This window comes from Lissotriton vulgaris, chromosome 1_1 (genome assembly GCF_964263255.1).
Source record: "Lissotriton vulgaris chromosome 1_1, aLisVul1.2, whole genome shotgun sequence".
In the NCBI taxonomy this organism is placed as follows: domain Eukaryota; kingdom Metazoa; phylum Chordata; class Amphibia; order Caudata; family Salamandridae; genus Lissotriton; species Lissotriton vulgaris.
Window position 1 is genome coordinate 1169633729 of NC_141685.1, and position 24319 is coordinate 1169658047.

Here is a 24319-nt window from a genome sequence, read left to right on the forward strand (position 1 = left end):
TTAGCTTATTGATTGACAAAGACCAGACAGTATCAATTGAGATACCAAGATAGTGTTTGGCTTTATGGAAATTCAAAAAGAGCATGCAATTTTCAACCCAGTCCATCTCTAAATCGACAAGCTCTGCGACAGACTGCTTTATGAGCTTACAAATATTCCTGTAAAAGGTATACAAACTGATTCTTCTAGGAGGAAAGCACAGACGTTAGTACTGTTGAGAAGGGTCATGTTATCCGATATCTGCAAAATGGACTTACGCCCATTTCCTCCTTTGGTTTTGTCTTTTCTTAGGATCGGCCATTGTCAGACGCCACACATCAATGTACACACTGAATACCATGATCATCACTGGTGGTTTGTGTGTGTATATGCATACATTATTTTCTGGAGACATCTTGACATGTTCATTTGATTCTGCCACACAAAATGTGGTCAAAAAATTATTTTGTATATAAACAGACAGACACTTTTGTGGTTAAATAATATTTATATCACAGAAGTTAACACTGTACACAATGTGCCTACTGCCTTCAATGCGCAAAATGTATACAGTACAGAGCTACTTGATTTTTTTCTCTTACTATCAACTATCATACCAGTCTAGGAAAAGAAGTGAAAACGAACACATCACAAGAAAGAAAAGAATCCACACTCGAAATCCAGCATTATTCTTAATTGCCTGTGGAAAGAAATATGTTTTTTTAATTATAATGTACATAACAAATTTAAGAATTCAACTTTGTGAACATAATCTATTAACTTAGTAAAAATAAGTGAAAGGAAATTACACTCAGAATTATACAACAATTTAATGAGGTATGTTCAAAGGAGGTAGCCAATGAATCACATTTCATGAATTCCATACTGCCGGTACGTAAGTGCCCATCAAGCTGGTTGACTGCAGTCAACTGCCAACTTTATTTACATACTGTCACTGAATTGGACTGTGGAATGCCTCTTAGAATGTTTTTCTTCATTAAACACTATTTCTTGGATTCACAAACTCAAACTAAGAATAGGTTCGGTCATGCTAAGCCTCATCAGTTTTTGGTGTAGCATGTTAATCAGCTACTTGTTCGGAACTGTTACTCAAGCCTGACTCCCTTGGGGAGTATTGCTAAGGAGTTTTTCAGAAGATGTGAAATCTCTGAGAAGATAGCTCCATCACAAGAACAAACTAAGTAACAACAGTTTCTTTGATTCATTGGGATCTAAAATTCCATATTTAATCCGATACTTTGAGGTATTTGAAAGTATATCTAAAGAGAGGTAGAGTATGTTAGAAATGGGAGTATCTAGTTGGCCGTGGTAGGTACCTTGATCCAAATAAGGACCCTTGCTTCTAGTCCGGCAAAGGGGAATACACACTTTAGATAACCCCTGCTCACCCCCTTGGTAGCTTGGCACAAGCAGACAGGCTTATCCCAAAGGCAATGTGTAAAGTATTTGTACCAACACTCACAGTAACACAGTGAAAACACCACAAAAGGACACCACACCAGTTAAGAAAAATGTAATATCTTTATCTAAACTAAACAAGACCAAAATGACAAAAATCCAACATACACAGTTAAAAATATGACTTTAAAAAGGTTTCAAGAACTTGAACCATAGAAAACTATGGATGCGTGACTTTTCACCAAAGTACCTCTAGTTGCGCAAAGTTCACCAAGCCAAACTGCCGCAGGAGGCAATGCGACAGTCCAGCTGGACGCAGAGGAAGGGTTGTGTCGATTTCGGTCTGTATGGGGAGCGATGCATCGATTCTCGGTGCGGTTCCGGTCCACAGGGGATGCATCAAGTATCTATGCACAAGTATACGATCTACAGCTCATATGCCTCGAACACCATGTCTCTTGCAACACTCGATTCGCAAATTATGTTAAGGAAATTGCACAAGTGTTATTGCATGATAACAGATATCCTTATGCCTGTGTTATTGGCGAAAATCTTATGAATATTGCATCTAACTTAATCATGACTGATAATGCAAATAAATCTGAGTGCATTGCCGATGACGTGGGGAGAATTCAATAGGGAACATTTGTTCAAGAACGCCTGGTACGGAGGAGGAGCCTAGCGACGAACGAAGATGGCCGCATAAGCTCTCGGCTCCGTCGACCTTCTCCTGCGGCTTAAATATCCTGCTATAAATCCTACTTTTTCGCCTCACCCCCGTGTGTGTGACCCGTTGCTTATACTGGCGGTGTGATCCCGGGAAATTTACAGCCCGGATTGACGGAGTTACGTCGAGTGGAAGTTCTTGGCCTCACGCTGTCCGAGAGCCGGGACCTCGAGTACTGACCTAGCCGGGTTACAGTACAACAACAGCGGCTGGGGGACCCTGACACGGTCGGTCGATTGACGTGCAGAGCGACCTGCTCCTGGATTGGTGAAGTGCCAGCGGTTCTAACTGCATTGTGGAGGCGTAATGGTCAAGTGAGTGGCTGAGGGTTCGGGGGTCCCCTTCTCGGTGCAGCCCACCCGCCGGGGTGAGGCCCCCGTCCGGAAGGCCCCAGTGTCGCTGGTCAGTGTGCCTCCTGCCCCTGCCTGCCCTACTCACACTTCGGCACCTGGGAGAATCGGGTGACCTGAAGGGCGCACCGATGTCTGCAGTCGACCAGTCTGCGGAGGTGCGGGGTGATGAAGAGCTATCATTGCGAACCGTGATGGCCGCCATTAAGGGTCTGCGCTCCTACATGGTTGCTCTGTCCCACGAGACGATCGCGGATGACACCGAAACTGCCCGATCGCGCAAGGACTCAGTTCTGTTTGGTCCCCCTAAGCTGGCCGTCTCTCCCGCTTTGACCCGGGAATCTACGGACCGAGGACCATCAAGTGTCGAAGCCTGGATAACAATGTCTGGATCGCAGTGTGCGGCTGAACCCGCCGCCGTGGCGTGTCGCCCGCCAACGTTGACGAGTTCGCCTGTGAAGGTGTTCACGTGCCCGTCCCTTATTGACTTTGTTGAAATTGTGACCCGACGGAGGCTACAAACATTTCTCGACCGTGTGAGCTGTGTGGCTTGGTGGAGCCTGAGGTGGTCGGGATCTGGTCGTGCCGGGGCGAGTCTCATGGCGGCTGTGGATTGTGTGGACTGAGGTTCTCTGTTGAACTCGCCGCACAGATTCGTGGACTGGCTGGACCTTTGATTTGTCCTGTGATTGTGCTGGTGCGGTGTGAGGAACTCGGAGTTAACATTCGTAGAGGTCAAGGGTGAGACTGGTGATCGTCTCGGATGCTAGGGGTTTTTGGAAGACCCGGGATCCGCCATTTTTTTGCATTGGGGGGTGGGGCGGGGTCAGACGTCTTCCCTGGTTACTGCCGTATATGACTTGCTTTGTTGCTGATTGGTCAATGACTAGGGCTTCACGTCGCAGGAGGGGGTGGTGTGGCCGGGGGAATGTGAGATTCTCCTCCTCCCTTAACTTTTCCTTTCTTCCTTTCTCCTTTTTATAGATCTCTTTCTCCTATATTTCGGGTTTTTGGTCGCTGGGCGATAGGCACGCTGCTAGGGGGGTAGGCCGTAGCCATCTGCAGGCGTGCAGGGTGGGGTATTTTTTTTGTTTCTCCGTTTTCTGTTTCTATGGCCCTTTTTCTATTCTTTTAGTTGGACTGGATTATCTTTTCTTTTTCTCTTTCTGGGTCTGGGACCAGTGTGTCGGGTTATTGTTAGGACTATTTGGACGGGGCTGGGACTGTTGCCGCTTAGTCTCTCCTGTCATTGGATTCATCGGGGGGCGTAGGTCGGGAGTCTCCAGGGTTGGTCTGCCTGCTTATAATGATCGCTTACAATTGTTGTCGTCTCTGACTTTGGACTTGCTTCTCTGCCTGCCCGATGATTGAATCTACTTCAGATCCCATTGCCGGTCCCCTCCCGTTTCCTTTTCTGTCTGCTCTTCTTGTTAACGTACTGAACTGTGTCACGTCTTTACCGTGTATATCCTGTTTTATTTTAAAAATTAACCTCTCTTATACTGTACTGCTCTCCTGTGTGTGCCGTACCCGTCTGGTTCTTGATTCTGCTGCCATGCCTCCGGGATGTTTGGCTGACTAGCTGTGTGCACCTTTTTATAAATAAAGGTTTTCCCCCCCAAATTTTTTTTTAAAAAAGAACGCCTGGTACGCTGCGAAAAATCTATTTTTGAACGTATTCCTTGAAACAAGCTATATTTATTTATTAAGGTTGTTCCAAAATCAGTGACCCACAAAGTATTCATCTTAAAAAACGTCTGCTGTATCAGTTAGCCGCTTAGCACGCCAATTCAGACGTGCGTCCACATGATGTCATGTAATATATGACTATCATTGTAAAGACTTTCTATTATGTTTTGCTATGTTTTGAAATAATTTTAGTACTGGTGGTATTTATCTTTTTTCACAGATCTGAGATATAAATAAATTATTTTGCAACCATCCATCTGTATTCATACAGACTCTGGCTCAAGAACCAAATAAAGGAAATTCATTTCCCTATTGTACAGGTATGCCCTTTTACAGTAAGTTAAAACAGCATGATGGTGAATCACCCAGAACAGATTAACAACATATTCTTGGTGTTCTGTTCTTTGGATAGTGCTTCATCCGCAACAGCAACCCCTAATCCATTTTATGGTATTAGGCAAGTTTTTCGCTAGCTCAAATAAGTAAGCGACACCTTTATCACTATGTCAGCACAAATAGGTGAAGGTGGTGGCAACTTTTGATTGCTTTGGGTGGTGCACAAATTGGATACCTGCAATTTGTGACACAGTCACATTTTCTGTTAGACACACAGGTTTCTTAGTTTTTTTAATTTTGCTTTCGCAAATGCAAATTTGTTTACAATCTTAAGGTAACATGTTGTATTATGTTTATATAGGAGTTTTTCTTCTCAGCCGTGATTGTGTTCGTCCTGAAGATGGTCTGATGGACTACAGCCGAACAGACCGAAACGTCGACCTCATCCTCTATTTCGAAGAACATTTTTCATTCTGGAGCAATACGTATTCTCATTAAGAGACCCATTGCTTATGATTTATTAGGAATAGTTGTTTAGTCAAGTAATGTTAGGCCAGTTTGATTATGCTTCTTTATTTGATTTTGTGCTGAATGATTTTATCTATTTGTATTCCATTTGCAAACTAAATATATAAACTAAGATACATTTTTCAAACTACTAGGTTCTCCCGTGTGTTTTATGTTAAGATATTTTTTCTCTTTTGATGTCTAATGACACTTTGGTGTTTGTTCCGGTAGGACTAACCCTTTGATTCATCTTTGAGTAACAAAAGATTGTTGTGAATAAAATCAATGAAGGCTCCTTTTACCATTTAGATTACTGCCCAAGCCTCCAAGGGTACATTGGGGTTCCCTAACTATTGATTGCTTTAGAGGAAGACACTGGTGTGCTAATAGTGCAGCAGGAGGCATCTGGCTTGTAGGACTCTGGGTTGACCCAAACATGTACCGGTGTTGTCTGCTTTTACTGGTGTTACATGGTGTAGAGTGAATTGTGAAAATCTTTTGCCTAATAATGACTTTCAGTTATTTATGGATGATGTATTATTGGCTGAGGTTGTTGAGCAGACTAAATTGTATGCTGAACAGTATTTGAGGGACAACAGTGCCAGCCCCCCCCCCCCCCCCCCTAGAGCTAACTGGTGGACTCCCACAAATCTGGATGAGCTGAAGAAGTTCTTGAGTTTAACTTTTTTGATGGGCCTGATGTAGGAGAGTAGGGTCTGCTTTCTAATGGTCACCCCATTTTCTTGCTTTTTGCTTCACTGGTTTTCGACTTAATGTGGCTGTGGGCCTGCTAATCAGACCCACAGCCTGCTGTTCTCTCTTTAAATTCATAACCATGTACTTAAGGTACATCACCAATTGGGTATTGGGTCACCTTATCAGACCCTGTACAGTGTACCATAGGTACCCAGGGCATAGGTGTATCCAAGGCATACAAGGGGCTGCAGTATATCTTTTGCCACCCCTGGCTGGCTATCCAAACTGACACAACTGGCTGATCACTCAGCTGCGGCAAGGTCGTGTAATCACTCCTTGCTTAGATATAGTATACCTATATCTAACCCTATATCTGGACACATATATACCTATAAGTCACGCCTTAACAATCCTGGAGGCAGAGTGCTTGGTTTTATGTGAGATGGTGCTCTAGCATGAGCTGAGCCTGTCTGCACCTTTCTGAACCAAGTCCCTTAGCTGTTCTGGGATATTGCCATACCATATACTCTTAAGTGCATTATAACCCTTGCGGTTACTTGCTAACTTTGGTTTGGCTTTATCAAAACATGGTCGTGTAAGGTGTCATACGCTTTGGAATACTACCCCCTCGCCAGTCCTGGCGACGGGGGTAGCATTCCACCCTTCTAGAGGGAGAAGACATGTTACTTTGCTTAAACGCGGTTAAATCTAACCAGAGCCCCAGCATCACAAAATGGATGCTGCTGCCACCGACACGAGTCTGGCCTCCTGCTGCTGACCGAAACTCCGGCAGAGGAGGCCTGGACAATAGGCTTCCTGTCACAGGGAGGTGTTACACCACCCCAGATAGGAGATAGTGGATTGTAGCAGGGAGGGTTGAATGAAACTAGACACTCCCTGGGGCACACAAGGTGTCCCATGCAAAGTCCTGTTCAAACCGGTGCTGGGGCACTCCAGCCCCAGCTCTGGTGCAAAACTGGACAAAGGGAAAGGGGTGTAACCACCCCCTTCCTGGGTCCCACCCATAGGAGGGACCTAGCAGGTGATCCAGCCCCTCGATTTGGAATAAAGGTAGGGGCTGTGCCAATGCAATTTAGATAATCCTGACTGAAACTTTGAAACATAAATCTGGACCCTTAGACATCCTACTCGACGTAGGAGACTTAAGAATCTCCCTTGTGGTTAAGGAGTGGCCACCCTGTGCAAGCAGGCACCATCAGCAATCAAAAGGTTTTCTCTGCCCTTGCTCCCGCTGGAGCTCGAACAGCAGAGACCGACAAGACCTGGACTCCCAGACTTCCAACAGCCCCATCCACAGCCACAGCAAAGCTGAGACCCGTGGAGGCGACGTGAGACGTGGGACCGGCCATCTTGGAAAGCCAGCGAAGTGCATCCTGTGAAGCTCCTGAGGTTCCCTCGAAGCTTTACATTGGGGTTTGAGAAGCCCCAGCCCCGAGCAGCTCTTGCACCGAAGATCACCTCTCCACGCTCACCGAGTGCTGCTTGGGGCCCTTTTGCATTTTCCCTGCTCGACGCGTTGTCCGGTCACTTGCCCGTTGGCTAGTGGCCTCTGTGACGACGAACCTTCGAATATACCCTGCTGGTCTGGTTGCTCCAGACTGGCCTCAGCTCCCCTGAAAAGGAGCCACCGATCTGACCTTCTCGGTCCGATCCAGACGACATCTTCGATTCCTGCGTGGGTTGCATTTGCCAAGGCTTGGTGACTCCGAATCGAGTACCGACACCGCCGACAGCGAGAGCCCTCGTGGGACAGCCCGTGGCTACCTTCTGGACGTCCTCGATCCTCACTGTTCCACGTGGCAGCGGAGACAAACAACTCGACATCACCTGATCGCAACCAGACATCGCCTGGTTCCTTCCTGGTTTCTCGCTGGTCACTGGCTAGTGACCTGAACTCTGTCCCCTCTGCTTTCAGGTACTCTACATCTTCGATCCACCCTTGGATCCAACCGGACTCTTCTCTCCTGGTCGCCTGCAGCATCTTCATCTCTAGGCTCCATAGAACTCCACGACGAAAACCGACACACTTTGGCATCTATGCACCCGCTTCCTGTGGGTGAGGTAACGAGTTAACTCCGGTGCTCCTAAAGAGGATTACATCTCTAGTGTCCTAGTTTAAAGTGGTTAAGTTCTAGCCCAGTCGGAAGTCTCCTAAACCTATAAATTTCTGATTTTTACGCACCATTGACTTGTATGGTAAACGGGGTTGCCTATAGACTCTGCACCCGTATCCTGTGGGCCTCCTATGACCTAACCTCCGTTAGTCCAGAGTAGGCCCAGCGATTCCCAAGGCCTTAGGCCTCTTCATTGTTCGTGACGTGGTTCTTATACCACTTTCCTCAAATATGGTTTGAGGGGCCACCCGGCCTATCCATAATTGTGCAACTTATTGTATGTTATACTGTGTTCTTTGTTTAACGCTTGTGCTACGGTGCTCATAAAGAGTATAGGGGATTATTCTAGCAATAAATACATATATTTTTATAATATATAACTTGTGTGGTGTCCTTTCATTTGGTATTAAAAGGATTACATATGGTAAAACAGCTGGCTTTACATGCCCTCTTGAGTTAAAGCCTAAGACTGCTTTTTGTCCATGCTACCCATAGGATAGCTTGTCTATAAGGTTGACTTACAACCAATCACCATAAGGGTCGTTTGGACTGGTGCAAGGTGCTCACTAGAATAGTGAACATCATATACCAGGCCAACTTCTCACACCTGACAAGGAAGCTGTTGCTGTTTTCATATTGTTCTACGCATCCCTTGAGAGAACAGCTATATTTCCTGCAATCACGAGTTATAATCTGCATTTGCTTCTTCGGATGTTCCATTTTTGATAATGCTTTAGCGTTTCCACAAGATCAACCGGAGTGTGACCATCTTTTTAAGGTTCGGCCTGTTCTTGATCACTTTGCAGATCGATTGTCAGAGAGCTATGTGCCAGGGCTAAGAAATAGGTGTGGATGTGTCTTGGGGCCTGTTCATGGGGTGATTGGTTTTTAGGCAGTACATTCCTAGCAAGAGGGCACGTTATGGAATTAAGATGTATATGCTGTCCGAGAGTAGTACTGGATATGTCTATATTTTTAAGGACTACACTGTTAGGGAGTCCAGTATTGACGCCCTTGGTTGTCCATCCATTTTCAGAGTTACAGAGTAAATTGTGTGGGATCTTGGCTGAGGGCTTTTTAACAAAACATCACCATTTATATGTAGATAACTTTTATACTGGTGTGCCATTGTTCAAGGAATTGTTCAAAGTGGACACAGTTGCTTGCGGAACAATCCGTTCTAACCGAAAAGATTTCCCAAAAGAGCTGGTTTGTAAAAAAAAACTGTGAGGGGACAGTGAAGTGCCTTGCTTAGTGATGACCTTCTAGGTCTGAAATTATCTTGACAGGAGAGATGTCTATATGCGGACTACCATCCTATGACGAAAGTACTTCACCTGTGACTGTTTGGGTTCAGGGTGCTGAAGTGCACAAACTTGTGTGCATTTTAGACTACAATAAGCACATGCGTGGCTCGACGACTATGCATTGCAAAGGCGTTCGGCGACAAAGCTTCACTGACTATGCGGACCGGAACCGAAGCATCGCCTGCATCCACATGATGGATCGCCTCTTGTGCTCCTTGCATCGGGTCAAGATATTTCTTCTGCCGGACCTGCGTGAGTCCTGTTGCCGGCCTGCCCTCTATTGCGGTCGGACTGATCTTTGGATCTATCCCAGTCTAGCAGGAACAGATGTCTCTGGTTGGTGCTTTATGACTCCAAGCACTATATTTTGTTTTAATCTTTAAAAATTCATAACTCCAGTTCTGCCTATTGGATTTTTTTAAATTTTGGTCTCAATTTACTCCAACAATTATTGTCTATTTGTCTAACCCTGTGTAGAGTATTTGTGTGGTATTTTCATTTCGTTACTGTGTGTTGTGCACAAATACTTTACACATTGCCTCTTTAGATAAGCCTGACTGATCTGTGCCAAGCTACCAGAGAGTGAGCACAGGTTATCTTTTAGTACGTATCTGTTCTAACCTGACTAGAGTGGTGGTCCTTACTTGGACAGGCTGCATAGCTCTGCCAACTAGAGACCCCATTTTTAACACCCCATCAGCATCATCCCTCCAAAATAATTACAGAAAGAGCCATTATCTAGGACCTTGTCTTCGTCATCCATGGCAAAGTCAGACACTAACAGGAACAACTATTGTTTCTTTCTAAGACAACTGTAGCCTCTTTGGAAGACTGTTCTTTTTTACTCAAAGACACCATGCACAGCAGGAACAGTGGGGCTTTCTTCTTAAGTAAACAGGCGCTGCAGCAAGTTTTCCCCATGAGTTCAATCAAACTGGTTGAGCTGGGAATTTACAGACCAATGCATAGATGACAGAATTAGCAGCTGCCAGAACAGCAATGTTGTGTGCAGTATTTTTACATTGGGAGTGATAAATAGTGGCTATGTCTCTTCTAGCCATAGAGGAGGTCTATCTGTTGGAAGGACCTCTGAAGTCAAAACCCTGGAGTATTCTTGGATCCTCAGCCCACAGTCGCATGCCTAAATCCAATTAACTTAGTGGAACTAGAAACCTTATAGGGCCTGTCTCAATGGTTAAGACAAAGGGATCTCCAGCACTAGCAATGAGCAGTAAAGTATAGTTGGCACTAGGCCTAAATTAACCATTGCGCCACACTCAGATTGGACCACCTATGACATGATCTGCATGAGCTTGTGCAAATCTGAAGTACCAGTTTAATCGTTAATATCCTTCTGTAGCTGTGCACAGAGACAGTATGGCTTCACCTTAGGAGCTCAACCTAAGACAATAATGCAGACATATGCTAGCTACTGACAAGACGGCAATGCATAGTAATTCCTTGTCCAGTATTTTCATTAGCTCTGCAAATTATTAGACTGATCTAAATAAAAAGACATCAAATCACTGCTTACACTAGTAGACTATATCGCAAGTGAGAATCAGTTTGAAAAAAAGCATTACAGCGCATTTTCCTGTCATCACAAACTATCCCTGTAAATGTTAGCGAAAGTATTGGAAAGATGACACTAAATTGGTAACTTACCAGTTATTAGGAAGACTAACCTTGAGATGTAAGAGATTTCAAGCCTGGAAATGACATACACTATATGGTGAAGGCTATTGCAGGCACTACATTCTGGAATTCAAGACTTGTTCATAAATGGCGGGGGCTGAGAGAACACATAAAACTGTTTCTCAATCATTTTCAAATGTGACTTATCACTATTGATAAGTTACTTCTATTTAACATTAGCCTTGCAGTCCGTGAATGGTTTTTACGGCTTCATGGTATGTTTTCTAACTACAGTTTACTTCTTTTTTTAGATTTTTCAGGCATCTCCTTAAACACATCAATGATCATCATTTGGGTTCTGCAGTATAATTTTCTACAAGCAGCGAAAGGTTGGGAATCTGTTTCACGGCAAATACTGTATAAGATTCTTTAACAGATGGTCTGTTAATTACTACAGGGACAATAAGAGAAGCATACCTGATGAGATACCGTTTTCCGAATACCGTTGACATCAGTTGTAGGTAAAATTACTTTAAGTGTTATTCATGATCTCTTATTCTTCGCTCTCTGTCCATGTCTGCGCTAGCAGTCTGGATTAACAAGGATTATCAAAGCCAATAGGTCGTTCCTTTGCTAAAGCTATTGCCTTTGACAAGGCAATTCAGCCATGTTGTACAGCAGCATGTCGGCTGTGCAGCATAGCTAAAATGTATTTGGAAATAAAAGCACCACAACGCGGGGACTGGAAGTTGAAAAAAAGCGTTGGCCAAGTAGTAGTAATTGTTTATTTCGGACATGACCCATAAAACACAGCAAATCCATACAACAAAGACACAGTTTAGATATTTAAAAAGTTCAGCAATATAAAAACATAAAACAGCTGTAAATACCTTACATAAAATCGGTTTAAAAACAGTACAACAAATTATGGGTTGACGTAGAAGCCGGGGTTATACATTGTAGTTGGGGGATCTCCTGATCATTCGTAAAATTTTCAAATAGTCATAACAGTGAAAATGTGCAAAATAGCTAACATAGGGGCTGTACAAGAGGTATAAAAAAGCAAAATATGTATGTGCAACAATTCATGAAAACAAATCTCTATCAAGATTCGAATTTACAAATTGCCTTGTTTCTTAAAGCCCAGGCAATATTGCGAAAGCGAAGGGCTCTCTAGTGCCACTTTTAAAGAGTCTCTCCGCTTCCTAATAGTGTCTCACACCCATGTTGTTACATAGAAGCAACAGCCATTTTTTCCGAACATTACTGTATGCGTTAGCCATTTAATAGCGCTTTTCTTTCTTATGTTGGGGGGTGGCACAACACAGACAACAGGAGGGTAGTGGTTGGAGACAAGAGGCAACACTGACAACGGGAGGACAGAGGTGGGAGGTAAGAGATAACACAGCCTAAGAAGCACAAACAACAGGAGGGTGGGAGTGGAAGGGAAGAAGCAAAACGGAAAATGGGGGTGGAATGGAAGACACAAAACAGTTAGCGTGCCATTACCCGGCTCCGGGGCAGCGTGGGCTTTTGGGTCCCCCTGCCCCTATCCGTCATGGGCGCATCGCAATCTCTAAGATGGTTATGCTCCCCCGCCTCTTGTACTATTTTGTAAATTTACCTGTGTCCGTCCCCCAACATGTGTTTACCACACTCAACACTATTCTAACTACTCTGATCTGGGGTAATGGTCGGAGACGCATTAGCCTTCGCAAGCTCCAGCTGGGGACTGACTCGGGGGGCCTGGGAGTCCCAGATTTCCGGGGCTATTATTATGCCAGTCAACTTCAGTGGCTCACATTTGATAGCCGGTAGGAACCTCCATGAGATCGATTACACTCCTGAGCAACTGGAACGGGGCGAGCTGCACTCCCTGTTGCTACCACGGAGGCGGCATCCTCCGGATTGTCACCCGCTCCAGCATACGGCCTTATTATGCTGGAGACTAGCATTATCCTACACCTCATCGGTAAGGCCATATGTGGCGAACATTTCCTTATTAGGTATCCCGTCGCATCAGGGCAGGCTAACACGAGACGTGCTGCGCCCCTGGACGGAGGCGGGGGTTGTGGAGGTGGGAGTCTTTTTTGGTGATGATAACCTGCTAGATCATGAGTCCTTTATACAAATTACAGGCGCTCCCCCTAGGTTGTATTTACCAAATGCCACGGTCTCGCACTATATTCGAAACACCTGGGCACCACAGCAAACCCAACCTGCGCAACATGAACTGGTTTACTTGCTTTATTATATGGGGGCGGGGTCACCTAGTGCGCTGGTTGTATACAGGGGTCAGGGCACACGCAGCGATCCCACTGGATGTGCTTCGGGATACTTGGGCTCAGGACGCAGACATAATACTCACAGATAAGGCATGGCAGATTATTAGGGAACATCATAGGAGGGTGTCGCAGAATGTGAAATTTAGATTTATACAAACAATTGTACTACATAGGGCGTACCTGACCCCTCAGAGATTACACAGAATGTTCCCGGACTCCCCCCATTGCTGTCCCCGTTGTGGAGTAGAGAAGGCTGGGTTCCTGCACATGCTCTGGTCCTGTCCACGTCTGCGAGGGTATTGGGCGGAGGTATGCCAGGTACTGAGAAGTACAACTAACCAGCCTGTGCCCGAAGAGATACTTTACTGCCTGGTAGGGCTCCGTAAAAGGTCCAAGGCGCTCAAGGCTAAACTGAGATTCTTGGATCTAGGCCTTTTGTAAGCAGTCAGGGCTCTGACAATGAGGTGGAAGTCCCCCAGACCACCTGGGACGGCTGTATGGCAGACGGAACTGGTAAAGTGGGGTAGAGCAGAAGGAGCGACGCTGAGAAGGGAGGAGGAGAAAGGTCACAGGAAGTACCCTATAGCGAAGGAGTGGGATGTTATGATGATGGCCCTGGAAGGGGTGGACCTGGTGCCATCGCTGGATAATCAAAGGTGAGACCTAGACGGAGGGAGTGATAACATGGTTGAATAGCGCGGGAGCCCAGAACACTGCACGCACACCTTGACTTGATTACACAACAGTATTTGTCTTTATAATACCAGCTGGGAGACAGCACACTGATAATTTCTAATGAGACCAGGAGACGGGAGGGACCAGGGGTGGGATGTTGAGGGTGGGTGAGAGGGGGGGAAATGTTTGATTTTGTTGTATTATATGGCGAGACTGCAGAGATAATGTTGATTCCCCCCACGGGTGGAGATGTAAGGGTACATTATTGTCAACCAGGACAGCTGCTAGTCTTACAAGTTTGGGGAGAAAATGTAAAAACGGACTGATGGCTGCTAAAGTTATTTTGTAAATGGTATACAATGCTTTGATCGGTCTTGAATAAAGAGTTTAAAAAAATGAATAAATAGTGGACCTCAGGTTTTCTCTGAATTTCTTCCTGTACCAGCGGAGAAGACACTGACGGAACTCATGAAATGTAAATCAGGTTCTCCAGGAGATCCCTGTCCGGCGAGATTGTTCAGGTCCCTGACCCTACAGCTTAATCCTGTACTTAGCCAAATTTGGAATTTGTCCTTCAAGACAGGAATTTTTCCAGCCGTATAGAAGCAAGCCTATTTGCTATCATTTTTTTTTTTTTAAACAATGCTGATCCCGAAGTTCTTAGTACCATCATCAAATTTCTTTATTCGGTTTCATGTTGAAGAAAACCAAAAAAGCAAAATGTAAAAACCAAGATAAAATAGCGTAATACAATATATACAATCTCAAGGCAAGCCTATGCAAATTCATATTTCGCCTAATATATACAAAGTGCATCTAAAATACCAGACATCAATATTGTTAAATTAAAACGACTAAAAACAATGCCCAAAAGGTGAAGGTAGGGGGCGACCCAACTAATTACAGCTCGCCCTAAGTTTGATGGCTGATTTTAAAAAGCTTAAAAAATGAAATACAGTATTGCCTGTCAACATCTGTAGAAATATAAATGCAGGCCGAACATTTTTAAAGTTGGCCTGTTTCAAGATGGGAATTAAATATGATTTTCTCTGGGTATCATAAAATGGACAAAACATGATAAAATGAAGCATTTCCTGCGGAGATATACCATTGCAGCCGCAGGGCGGGAGTACTTGCCCTCTGGTTACAGCTCTCGGATAAGAAAGAAGTAGATAAAACAAGTCAAACCGGAACCTGGTCAGCAGAAATATATTGTGAGTGTTCACTAAACCAAGTATATACGGCTCCGCTTTCGTTGTTGACCTTAATATAACAAAGTGGCAAACACTCTGCTTCATGAGCTCCCTCTCCTCCCTTAATATGGACTGGAGCGTGCTAAATGCCATCTTCAGGGTGGGTATGTCTATTTTACGGGTTCCCTCAGAATTGGAAAAGAGGTCACGTCACCGCTTTCCAAATTTGTTACATTTCTTTTACTATATTTCAACCAAGGAATCTTTAGTGCTTGTCCAGGGATAGACAGTCTATAAGGATTGCCATGTTTAGCAAGTCCACCTCCTTAACCCATGTTTTTAACCAAAGTGACAGGGGGCTAAAAGCTATCTGGTCTGTGATATAGGGTATACCCAACTCTTCATGGGCAATAAAAAAAGGGGATACCCTGAGGGACTGACAACAACCTTCTCATCAATTTGTTTTCCGATGTTTGGGCATCCTTTACATCTACATGTCCCCAGATTTTGCTGCCATAAAGTACTTTTGACAGGCACTTTGCCCTATAGAGCTCCAGGAGAGCCCCCGCCGGTCTTTTACCCAGTCTTGCAGCAAAATTAAAAATTGCAGCAGATTCCCTGTTAAGGTCATTTCTCTTGCGGGTAAGTTGTGGGACCCAGTTCAATTTGTCGTCCAGGAGTACCACCAGATAAGAAAAAAACAGATGTTTTAGGAATAGGGGTGGGCCCTACCTTAAAAACATATGATCTAGTGGGCCGCATCCTCAGTTGCATGATCAATGAATTGGAGTTATTGATTTTTAGGTTAAAAGCTCCCATGAACTGGGCAAATTATGATAAGATGGTTTGTAAACCACTCTCTGTCCTCGCCATCGAGACCGCGTCATCTGCATATAACAAAACCGAAAGACCGCGCCGTCCAATCCGGGGATAATCAGTCTTGGTCTCCAGGAGGATTTTCTCCAAGTTATTAATATAGTGGATAAAAAGAAAAGGGGCCAATATACAGTCTTGATAGACTCTGCTCCTTAAGGGGAATGAGCAAGATACGTTCAAGGTCGACGAGTAACGCACTACCGCGTTGATGTTCCGGTGAAGATCGTAGAGAAAGGAGACCAACTCTCTATCTACCCCTAAGGCTAATAGGATCTGCCAAAGTTTGCCCCTGTTTACGCAATCGAATGCGGATGACAGATCCATGAAAGCCAGGAAGATGGTACCCCTACGAGCAACTGTATATTTACTGGAAATTAGGAAGAGGTACAAGGATTGTTCAGTCGTAGAACCGGCAGGGTGAAACCCATATTAGACGCCCTCCAAAATATAGGTGTCCGTAGCCCAGGTCGATAACCTATCCAGCAATATCCTGCCAACCACTTTTACCATGGAAACTATCAGAGAGATCAGTCTGTAGCCCTGTAGGCTATGTCCCATAGCCCTTTTTAAAAACTGGCACAATGATGGAAGTTGCTCATGAGGACGGAGTGCCAAGCCTTGCTACTACGTTGATTAGGGCAGTGAGTACTGGAGCCCAAAGTGCTAAATCTGACAGATAAATATCAGGTGGTATTCCATCGGGGCCTGGGGCCTTGTAACGTGTCAGACCAATGATACCATGCCTTACTTCTTCTTCCAAGACCACTAGTTTTTTTTGGGGGACCCCAAAGTTTAAATAAGGGGGACGGGCCAAGTCTCCATTAAACAGGTCCTCAAAGTGACTGACCCGTTTGTATTTAGTGATGTGTGCTTCTAAAACATTAGCGGCCTCTTCTCCCAGAGTGGGACTGTTTATGATGCTCCAAAACTTGGCACTGCACTTGTAAGTTGATGCTTCCATGAGTTTGTCCCAGGCTTCTTCCTTCAAGGCCGCCCTGCGTTTACTAAGTGCTAGTTTATACTGCTTTCTACGGATTTTGACTCGCACAGCATTCCTCATGGAGGCGTGAAGAACTAGTTTCAGCCGCCTAGCTGTAAGTGAACAATCTGAATTGAACCTTCTAGACCTCCTCTCCCTCTGATCTACCTGGCATGGGAAAGTCAATAAGTCAGCGACAGAGTCGGCAATTATTTCAAAGGCATGGATAATGGACTCATCTGGCTCTACCTTTGCATTCTGACATATGTGAAATTCCCTCCAGTGAATCTCCAATAAAGATCTGCACAGGGTATCTGGGATTATCTGCTCCCATCTAAGACGTCTCCCTCCGTCTGTTGCCCGTAGAACCTCTCCTCCTATGGTCTGTCTTTATAGATCAAGAGAGGGACAGATACCTTTAATACATAAGGGGTTATAATTGCTATGACTACTGGCTATTATTGAAAACTCTGAAATTAGGTAATAAAGGGGAGTATAGGTTAGGATGAAGTCAATAAACGAGGGTTCCCAGCCCAGTCACTTAAAAGTTGGAATGAGATATAGCCTGGATGGGGTCAATTTCCCTATGGTTAATTGCAAGTCCAGGTCACAAACCAATGCATTTAATTTCTCCCCGTCTGCAATGTTCAAAGTGCACCCTGTCTACAAGGGGACAAGAGGACTCCTTGCTAGTCCCTGAGCCCGCCTGCCTTGAGGCTCCACATATATGTGTAGTAAAGTCCCCTACCAAGACTATTATTATCAGGATTATGGGACAAAACCTTGCCATTCATTACAAAGCAGGTGACGTTACACACCTCAGGGAGAAGATAAGTGGCATTGTAGAAATTAAAAAGCGTTAGTCTGTGAGAAAATGAGGAAAAGGATAACGCCTGGAGAATGGGGTTTTACGTGTTTAATACCACAAAGTAACCTTGTAGGCCAAGAGATACATAAACTGCAAGACCTACTTTTGAACGACCCACCCTTGACGTTATTGCATGGATGTTAAAAAGCTTAAAGCCCTCCAAAAAGTAGGTATTGTCAACGGTCCATGTCACTTGGAGACAAATAATATCATATTTTTAGGTCAAGCGTGGGCCGGCAGCGAAGCTGCCCCACCCTGTGAGAGATCTTGTAAACAACTAAGGGTCTCTAAGCCCCGCCCCTCCTTTCCATTGGGTAGCGTCAGCGTTCATGGTAAACGCTGGCTTCCCATTGGAAAAGAGGGGTTTTGGGTGCCACCCTGTCCGCTTTTCGCACTGCCCCTCCGGACACCGTGGCCTGATTTGGGGCTTGTCGTGAAGAGTATTATTATCTGTTTATTTATTTAACAAGTAGATAAGAACATTCTTCACTGTCAGCTGCGAAGCAGGCACCGAGCACAGAGGCGCACGGGTCACGGGATGGGCAGGGGGATCCAGGCAGACTCTGATTTGTGCGGGCAGCCTCTCCTCCCTTGTTTTTAAAGCAGCTACAAAAGGAAGTGATTAGAAAGTGCAACGCTCTTTGCTGTCTGGACTCATCCGGGACACGCAAATCTTCCCCCATCAGGGGTTTTGTAAGTCACTTCTGATATCCAGTACCTTAGCTACCAGGTATAATTAAAACCATTATAATTACCGACAGAAGCAAATCTCCAGAGCTCCCGCCACTTCATTTGTAAAAGGAAATCAGCAAAATAATGTGAAACACTTTCTTATCTCTTCGCGGAAGCAAACATCTGGCACGCAGGCTGTAAACAAAAATACCGAGGTCTGCGGCCTTTTCTGTCATGGAGGCTTACCGGCGTGATCTGCGGCGCATAACATCAGTCTTAATTTCCACGGAAACCAACGAAAGCTTCGGATACCGCGTACTCCGGCTCGGCCGCGCTTGCCGGCAGGCCTTGGAGAGCAGAAAATGGTAAACCTGCTCCAGTGTTCTTCTCAAGGTCCCGCCTCTTTCCCCCAGAACATTTGTAAGAGCAACATTATTTGCACAGATATTCAGCAGGGAGAGCAGCCAGCGTATGTTCGTCAATTAATGAGGCCAGTCACACAAAACTTGAGCTCTAGTAGTTAAGGCAGCGTTTGCATAATCTGTCTCTGGGCTTCCTTGGTTTTTTTTGCATCCATTTCGCGGGGAAGCCGTGTTTTGTTTGGCGTTCTCTGCACCTTTCTCGTTTTTTTTTGTGGGTGAAAGTGAAAGCCTACCGTGCTTGTTTACAGTAGCCTTGCTCCTCAAATGCTGTTGCTGTGTTGCCATCTCTCTAGGGACACTCAGCTTTAAAACACTCGACTTGCTAGCTGCAATGCTACATCCGCTATGCTTTGCCTCTAGATACGTTGATCCCTCGCAGACTGTGCTGACTCTGCCCCTCCTGATTCTGAAACTGACCAACGCAGTTATGACGCCGTCTCTTCTCTCTGTCTTATGATGTCTGCCCTGCCACCATTTACTTCGGACCCTCACCCACCCTCGCACCTCCTCACCCTCACACCCCTACACCCCCACACACCTTCTCACCCTCACACACCTCCTCACCGTCACACCCCCTCACTCTCACACCCCCTCACTCTCACACCCCCCCACCCTCACACACCCTCACCCTCACACACCCTCACCCTCACCCTCACACACCTCTCACCCTCACCCTCACACACCTCTCACCCTCACACACCCCTCACCCCCTTTAACCCTCACATGCCCTCACCCTCACATCCCCTCACTCCCTCACCCTCACACCCCCTCACACCATCACCCTCACACACACCCTCACCCACCTCCTCACCCTCACACACTCTCTCACACCCTCTCACTCTCACACCCCCTTACTCTCACACCCCCCACCCTCACACACCCTAACCCTCACACACCCTCACCCTCACACACCTCTCACCCTCACACACCCCTCACCCCCTCTAACCCTCACATGCCCTCACCCTCACACCATCACCCTCACACACACCCTTACACCCCCTCACCCACCTCCTCACCCTCACACACTCTCTCTCACACCCTCACTCTCACACCCCATCACCCTCACACCCCCTCATCCTCCCCCTCACACACCCTCACCCTCACACCCCCTCACCCTCACATCCCCTCACCATCCCTCACCCTCATACCCCCTCACACTTTCACCCTCACACCCCCTCACACCGCCTCACCCTCACACACCCTCACCCTCACACACCCTCACTCACCCTCACATCACTCACCCTCACATCCCCTCACCCTCACACCCCCTCACCCTCACACCCCCTCACCCTCACACCCTCATCCTCACACACCCTCACTCTCATTCACCCTCACACACACTCACACACCCTCACCAGCATAGCATAACAAAACATAGCATAACAAAACAAAGCATAGGATAGCAAGACAAAACATAGCATAACAAAACAAAATATAGCATAGCAAAACACAACAAAGCATAGCATAACAAAACACAACAAAACATAGCAAAACACAACAAAACATAGCATAGCTTAACACAACAAATCATAGCATAGCAAAACAAAACATATAGCATACCAAACACAACAAAACATAGCATAGCATAAAGCATAGCATAATAAAACACAACAAAACATAGCATAACAGAGCATAGCATAGCATAACAAAACACAGCATAGCATAACATAACAAATCAAAGCATAGGGTAGCACAACTTAATATAGCATAACAAAACAAAACATAGCATAAGCGCCTTGAAACCCTCTGGGTATGTAGCGCGCTATATAAATGTTATGACTTGACTTGACTTGACATAGCATACAGCATCACTCCGCACCAGCACAGGATCACTCAGGGGCACCACAACATCACTATGTGCTACCACAGCATCACTGAACGCCACAGCATCACTCGTTTGCCATCACATCACTCAGCGCCACCACAGCATCAATCTGTGCAACCATTTAACAACACCTGGTTCAAATATGTTCTCTCAATGTTTCAAGTTGTATTACAAATGTAACAAAAAGATGTTAATAGTTCACTTCTGTTCTTGGATTTTCGTCAAAATAAAATACACAGAACGTAATCTTCACAAAAGTTATTTACAAAACTTTAAGCTATTGCCATTATAAATTACATTAACTTTTATTTAAGTATTAATTATTGAAAAAAAATTAAAAGCCATTGTAATTTGTAATATCAATACATGTAAGTCAAGTAAATACAATAATCGTCTTTTTTTAATGATTTTATTGCACTGTGTTTTTTAGAGCGCAAATGAATTTCCTCTGATGGTAGTTTTTATGGCAATGAATTGATTTATATGTATTGAAATTTCTTTTATGACAATATTGTCGCAATAAAGATGATAAAGAAAGTAAATACAACACATATTGCATTACAAATGTATAGGTGTCACATTTGCGAAAGTTATAACTATTGGCATTGTAAATGACAAAGCTATTCATTTAGCTATTTTCAAAAACAAAACCTAAATAAAAAATGTGTCATCTACAATACCAATAGCTCAAACTTTCCTAATGCGAGACCTATTGCATTGCAAATGCTTATTTTAATGAAGGTTAACCACCCCTGATCTGAAAACTTGCTTGTCAGACCAGCTAAGTTCCAAGAGAAGATGTTGAAGAAGTTGTTGCCCATCGTGCGTCTACAACACTTCACCTTAGCAGACTGGTGCTTTGGGTTCGTTTGTAGGAGCACAGTAGATTTCCTTGAGCCCTGACCACTGAGTCAATCACATTGGTCAAGTGGACCCAGGGGCTCAAATGAATTAAATAAAGGGACCAAAGGTGGTTGTAGCGGCCAGCCCAATAGTGTCAGGGTCTCGAGTTTCCTTGGGTGCAACATCATAGTTGAAGGGGGGTAAAAATAACCCAAGGGAAGTGCTCTTATAGAGGAGCGAGGGCCTGTTCTATTACTGTAATTAGTGGCATGTAGGATCCTTTCTGCCAAATGTGGGTTGTTGAAATGAATGATTCTACAATCACTGTCACAGCTCTTTTTCAAGCCTCCTATCCAGGCCACCCTACTTACCATGAGGATGTACCTTTCCACTTTGAAGCCCAAGGGGGTGTTGATGTTGAGCCAGTGAAGGACCTTATTCTTTAATTGATAAAAATCCTCAGTGGTATCCGCCTTTTGGGCAGGCACATTACCCAACACCACAACGTACGGTGTTGCTTCCGGGGGTTGATGAGTAGAGGTTGGACCTTGGAGCACTCTGTCCTGGTTAGCAGCGGAGGAAATTGGAGCACCCCCTTCTGCACCCCTCATGTGTGAGATTAGTTCTCTACGAAAGTTGGCCTCTAGTCTGAGTAACAACTAAAGGCATGGCCTCTCCTGCAGCCCACTTGTATAGGGTAGAAGTTGTCCGGTGCTTGCAGGAGGGCCAGGTAGGGGGATATTGCTCACAAGATGGGAGGTTTGGGCGATGTGCTTTTTATTTAAGGCTGAAACAACGGAACCAGACATGTCCGATACAACCACTGCGTCGCCAGGGCGGGCGGTAGAACTAGGGTTATGACCGATTGAGACAATTTTAAAAGGTCCTGCTCTATAGAAGGCAGCCTTTGTTTGATTGGTTCCAACTTGAGATCCAAGGGATCAAGAAGTGAACTCAAATCAGCCTCTAACATGACCACCAAATCATCTTTCATCACAGGTACTGCGCTCGAGGTGTTTGGTGAAGATGTGTTCACTTTAGATCATTTTGCCTTAGTCCCGGTGGTGGTGTATTTACACTTGGCCCCCGGTCCACAGGTCTGCACCCCCTGGGCAACTACTCGGGGGGCTTTGGTTTGAACAGGTAACCTACTTCCTGATGTAGGCCCCACAGTTGGCTCGTCACAATCAGGCTGCGTCTCCGAGATGGTAAAGTGTGGCGAGGGGGCTAACAATTCAAGCCCCTCCTCAGAACCCTGGGACCCGCTATGACAGACACATGATGAATGAAGATTCGCGGCAAACCGGATAGCCTACGGGACACAAGTTCAATTTCTTTTTCAAGAACCCCCACTGCTCCTCTTAAAAAACAATCCATAGTGCTGGTAGTTGGCGCAGCATGAACCACAGCCGCGACCATCTTGCGCTTGCCCATTTTACCCACCGTGGGCCGAATAGGAAAGGACGTAGATGATTGACCAAGATGTTAAGGCTCTATCTTTTGTTTGTCCCTCGTTACTCACGGGCCATATGGGAGTTGCCAATTACCAGTAATGGTAAGAACCTTGAAGTGAAAGACTTGCGAAGTGTTATAACGTGATGCAATGGGACTTACCTTGCACCCCTGAAGCCTTGGAAGTCTGGTGAATGGCAGAGATGATGAATCCAAATGCTACAATATCCGTTATGGACCATGATGGTCCAGTTCCTCAGATGACATCACCAAGAGGGGGGGAGGGGGAGGGGATGGGGGACAGCCCGGCCTCCTATGGGCTCTGACAGGCTCAGACCGATTTTAAAGTGCCTCCTGGCACTGGTCAATGATGCTGGCGACTGCAAAGAGTCCTGGGCCTTGTAGTGCCCCCTCCGGTCCAGCGGAGGCAAGGAAACAGGTGGCAGACAGGGAAGAAGCAAGAAGCGCGTACTTAGTAACTTTAGACCTTTCTCTCTCCTTGCAGCTCCGGCCACAATTCTTGAGAAATTCGCCCAGCAACTGCTATTCGACTTCGTAAAAGCTAATGAACTTCTACACGATTCCCAGTCAAGGTTCCGGTCTGGCTGTAGTACAGAAACAGCACTGGTAGAAGTAGCCGATTTGGTGAGAATGTCTAAGGACGGCGGCTGGGTCTGCCATGCTGGCGCTGCTGGATCTCTCAGTGGCTTTCGATACGATGTCCCACTCAATCATGTTGGAAAGACTGGAACATATGAGCATTCAGGGAGTGGCACATGACTGGATCCGGTCTTATCTTGAAGACCACGGTCAATGGGTTTTTCTGCACCTTTTTTCGCCTCCAGTCAAACAACTTACGTGTGGAGTGCCCCAGGGCTCAGCTTTAAGCCCACTGTTTTTTTATATCTACTTTGTCCCGCTGGCGGCTCTCATCTCTTCGAGAGGGGTGAAAGTAGTCTCTTACGCAGACGACACTCAGCTGGTGTTCTCTTTTAAAGAACATTCTGCGGCAGCCTTTGATAAATTTAATGACTACCTGAAGGACATTGCTGGCTGGATGAACAAAAAATGTTTGAAGCTAAATGCGGACAAAACCGAGGTCTTGATTTTTAACCGTGCATCTCCATCATGCCTTTGGTGGCCTATGGAGCTGGGTTCCCCTCCCATGCCCAAGGATTTGGTTAAAAACCTAGGACTAAGGTCGGAGAAGGATCTAAACCTTGCAGTACAAGGGAGTCGTATGTCCACTGCCTGCTTTGGAAAAATTAGAACTATCAGGAAATTCCTACATTTCCTGCCTGAAGATAGCCATAGAATTACGGTCCATGCATTGATTACCTCCCAACTACACTATGCCAACTGTCCCTACCTGGGTTGCCGGGATATTTGACCCACAGGTTACAGACGGCGCAGAATGTGGCTACTAGGCTAATCCGTAGGGTTCCTTCT

General features: G+C 45.5%; 1 protein-coding gene across 3 annotated transcripts in view; it reads right to left on the bottom strand.

The window, feature by feature from the left end:
- Nucleotides 1-467: 467 nt before the first annotated feature.
- STX18 (syntaxin 18) overlaps nt 468-24319 on the bottom strand; it is a 705236-nt gene continuing 681384 nt past the window's right edge. For all 3 annotated transcript variants that reach the window (XM_086964282.1, XM_086964291.1, XM_086964300.1), the window contains one exon: nt 468-679. In XM_086964282.1, coding sequence (XP_086820408.1) covers nt 584-679 — 96 coding nt within the window. In that variant the 3' untranslated portion in view covers nt 468-583. The remainder of the gene's footprint in view (nt 680-24319) is intronic.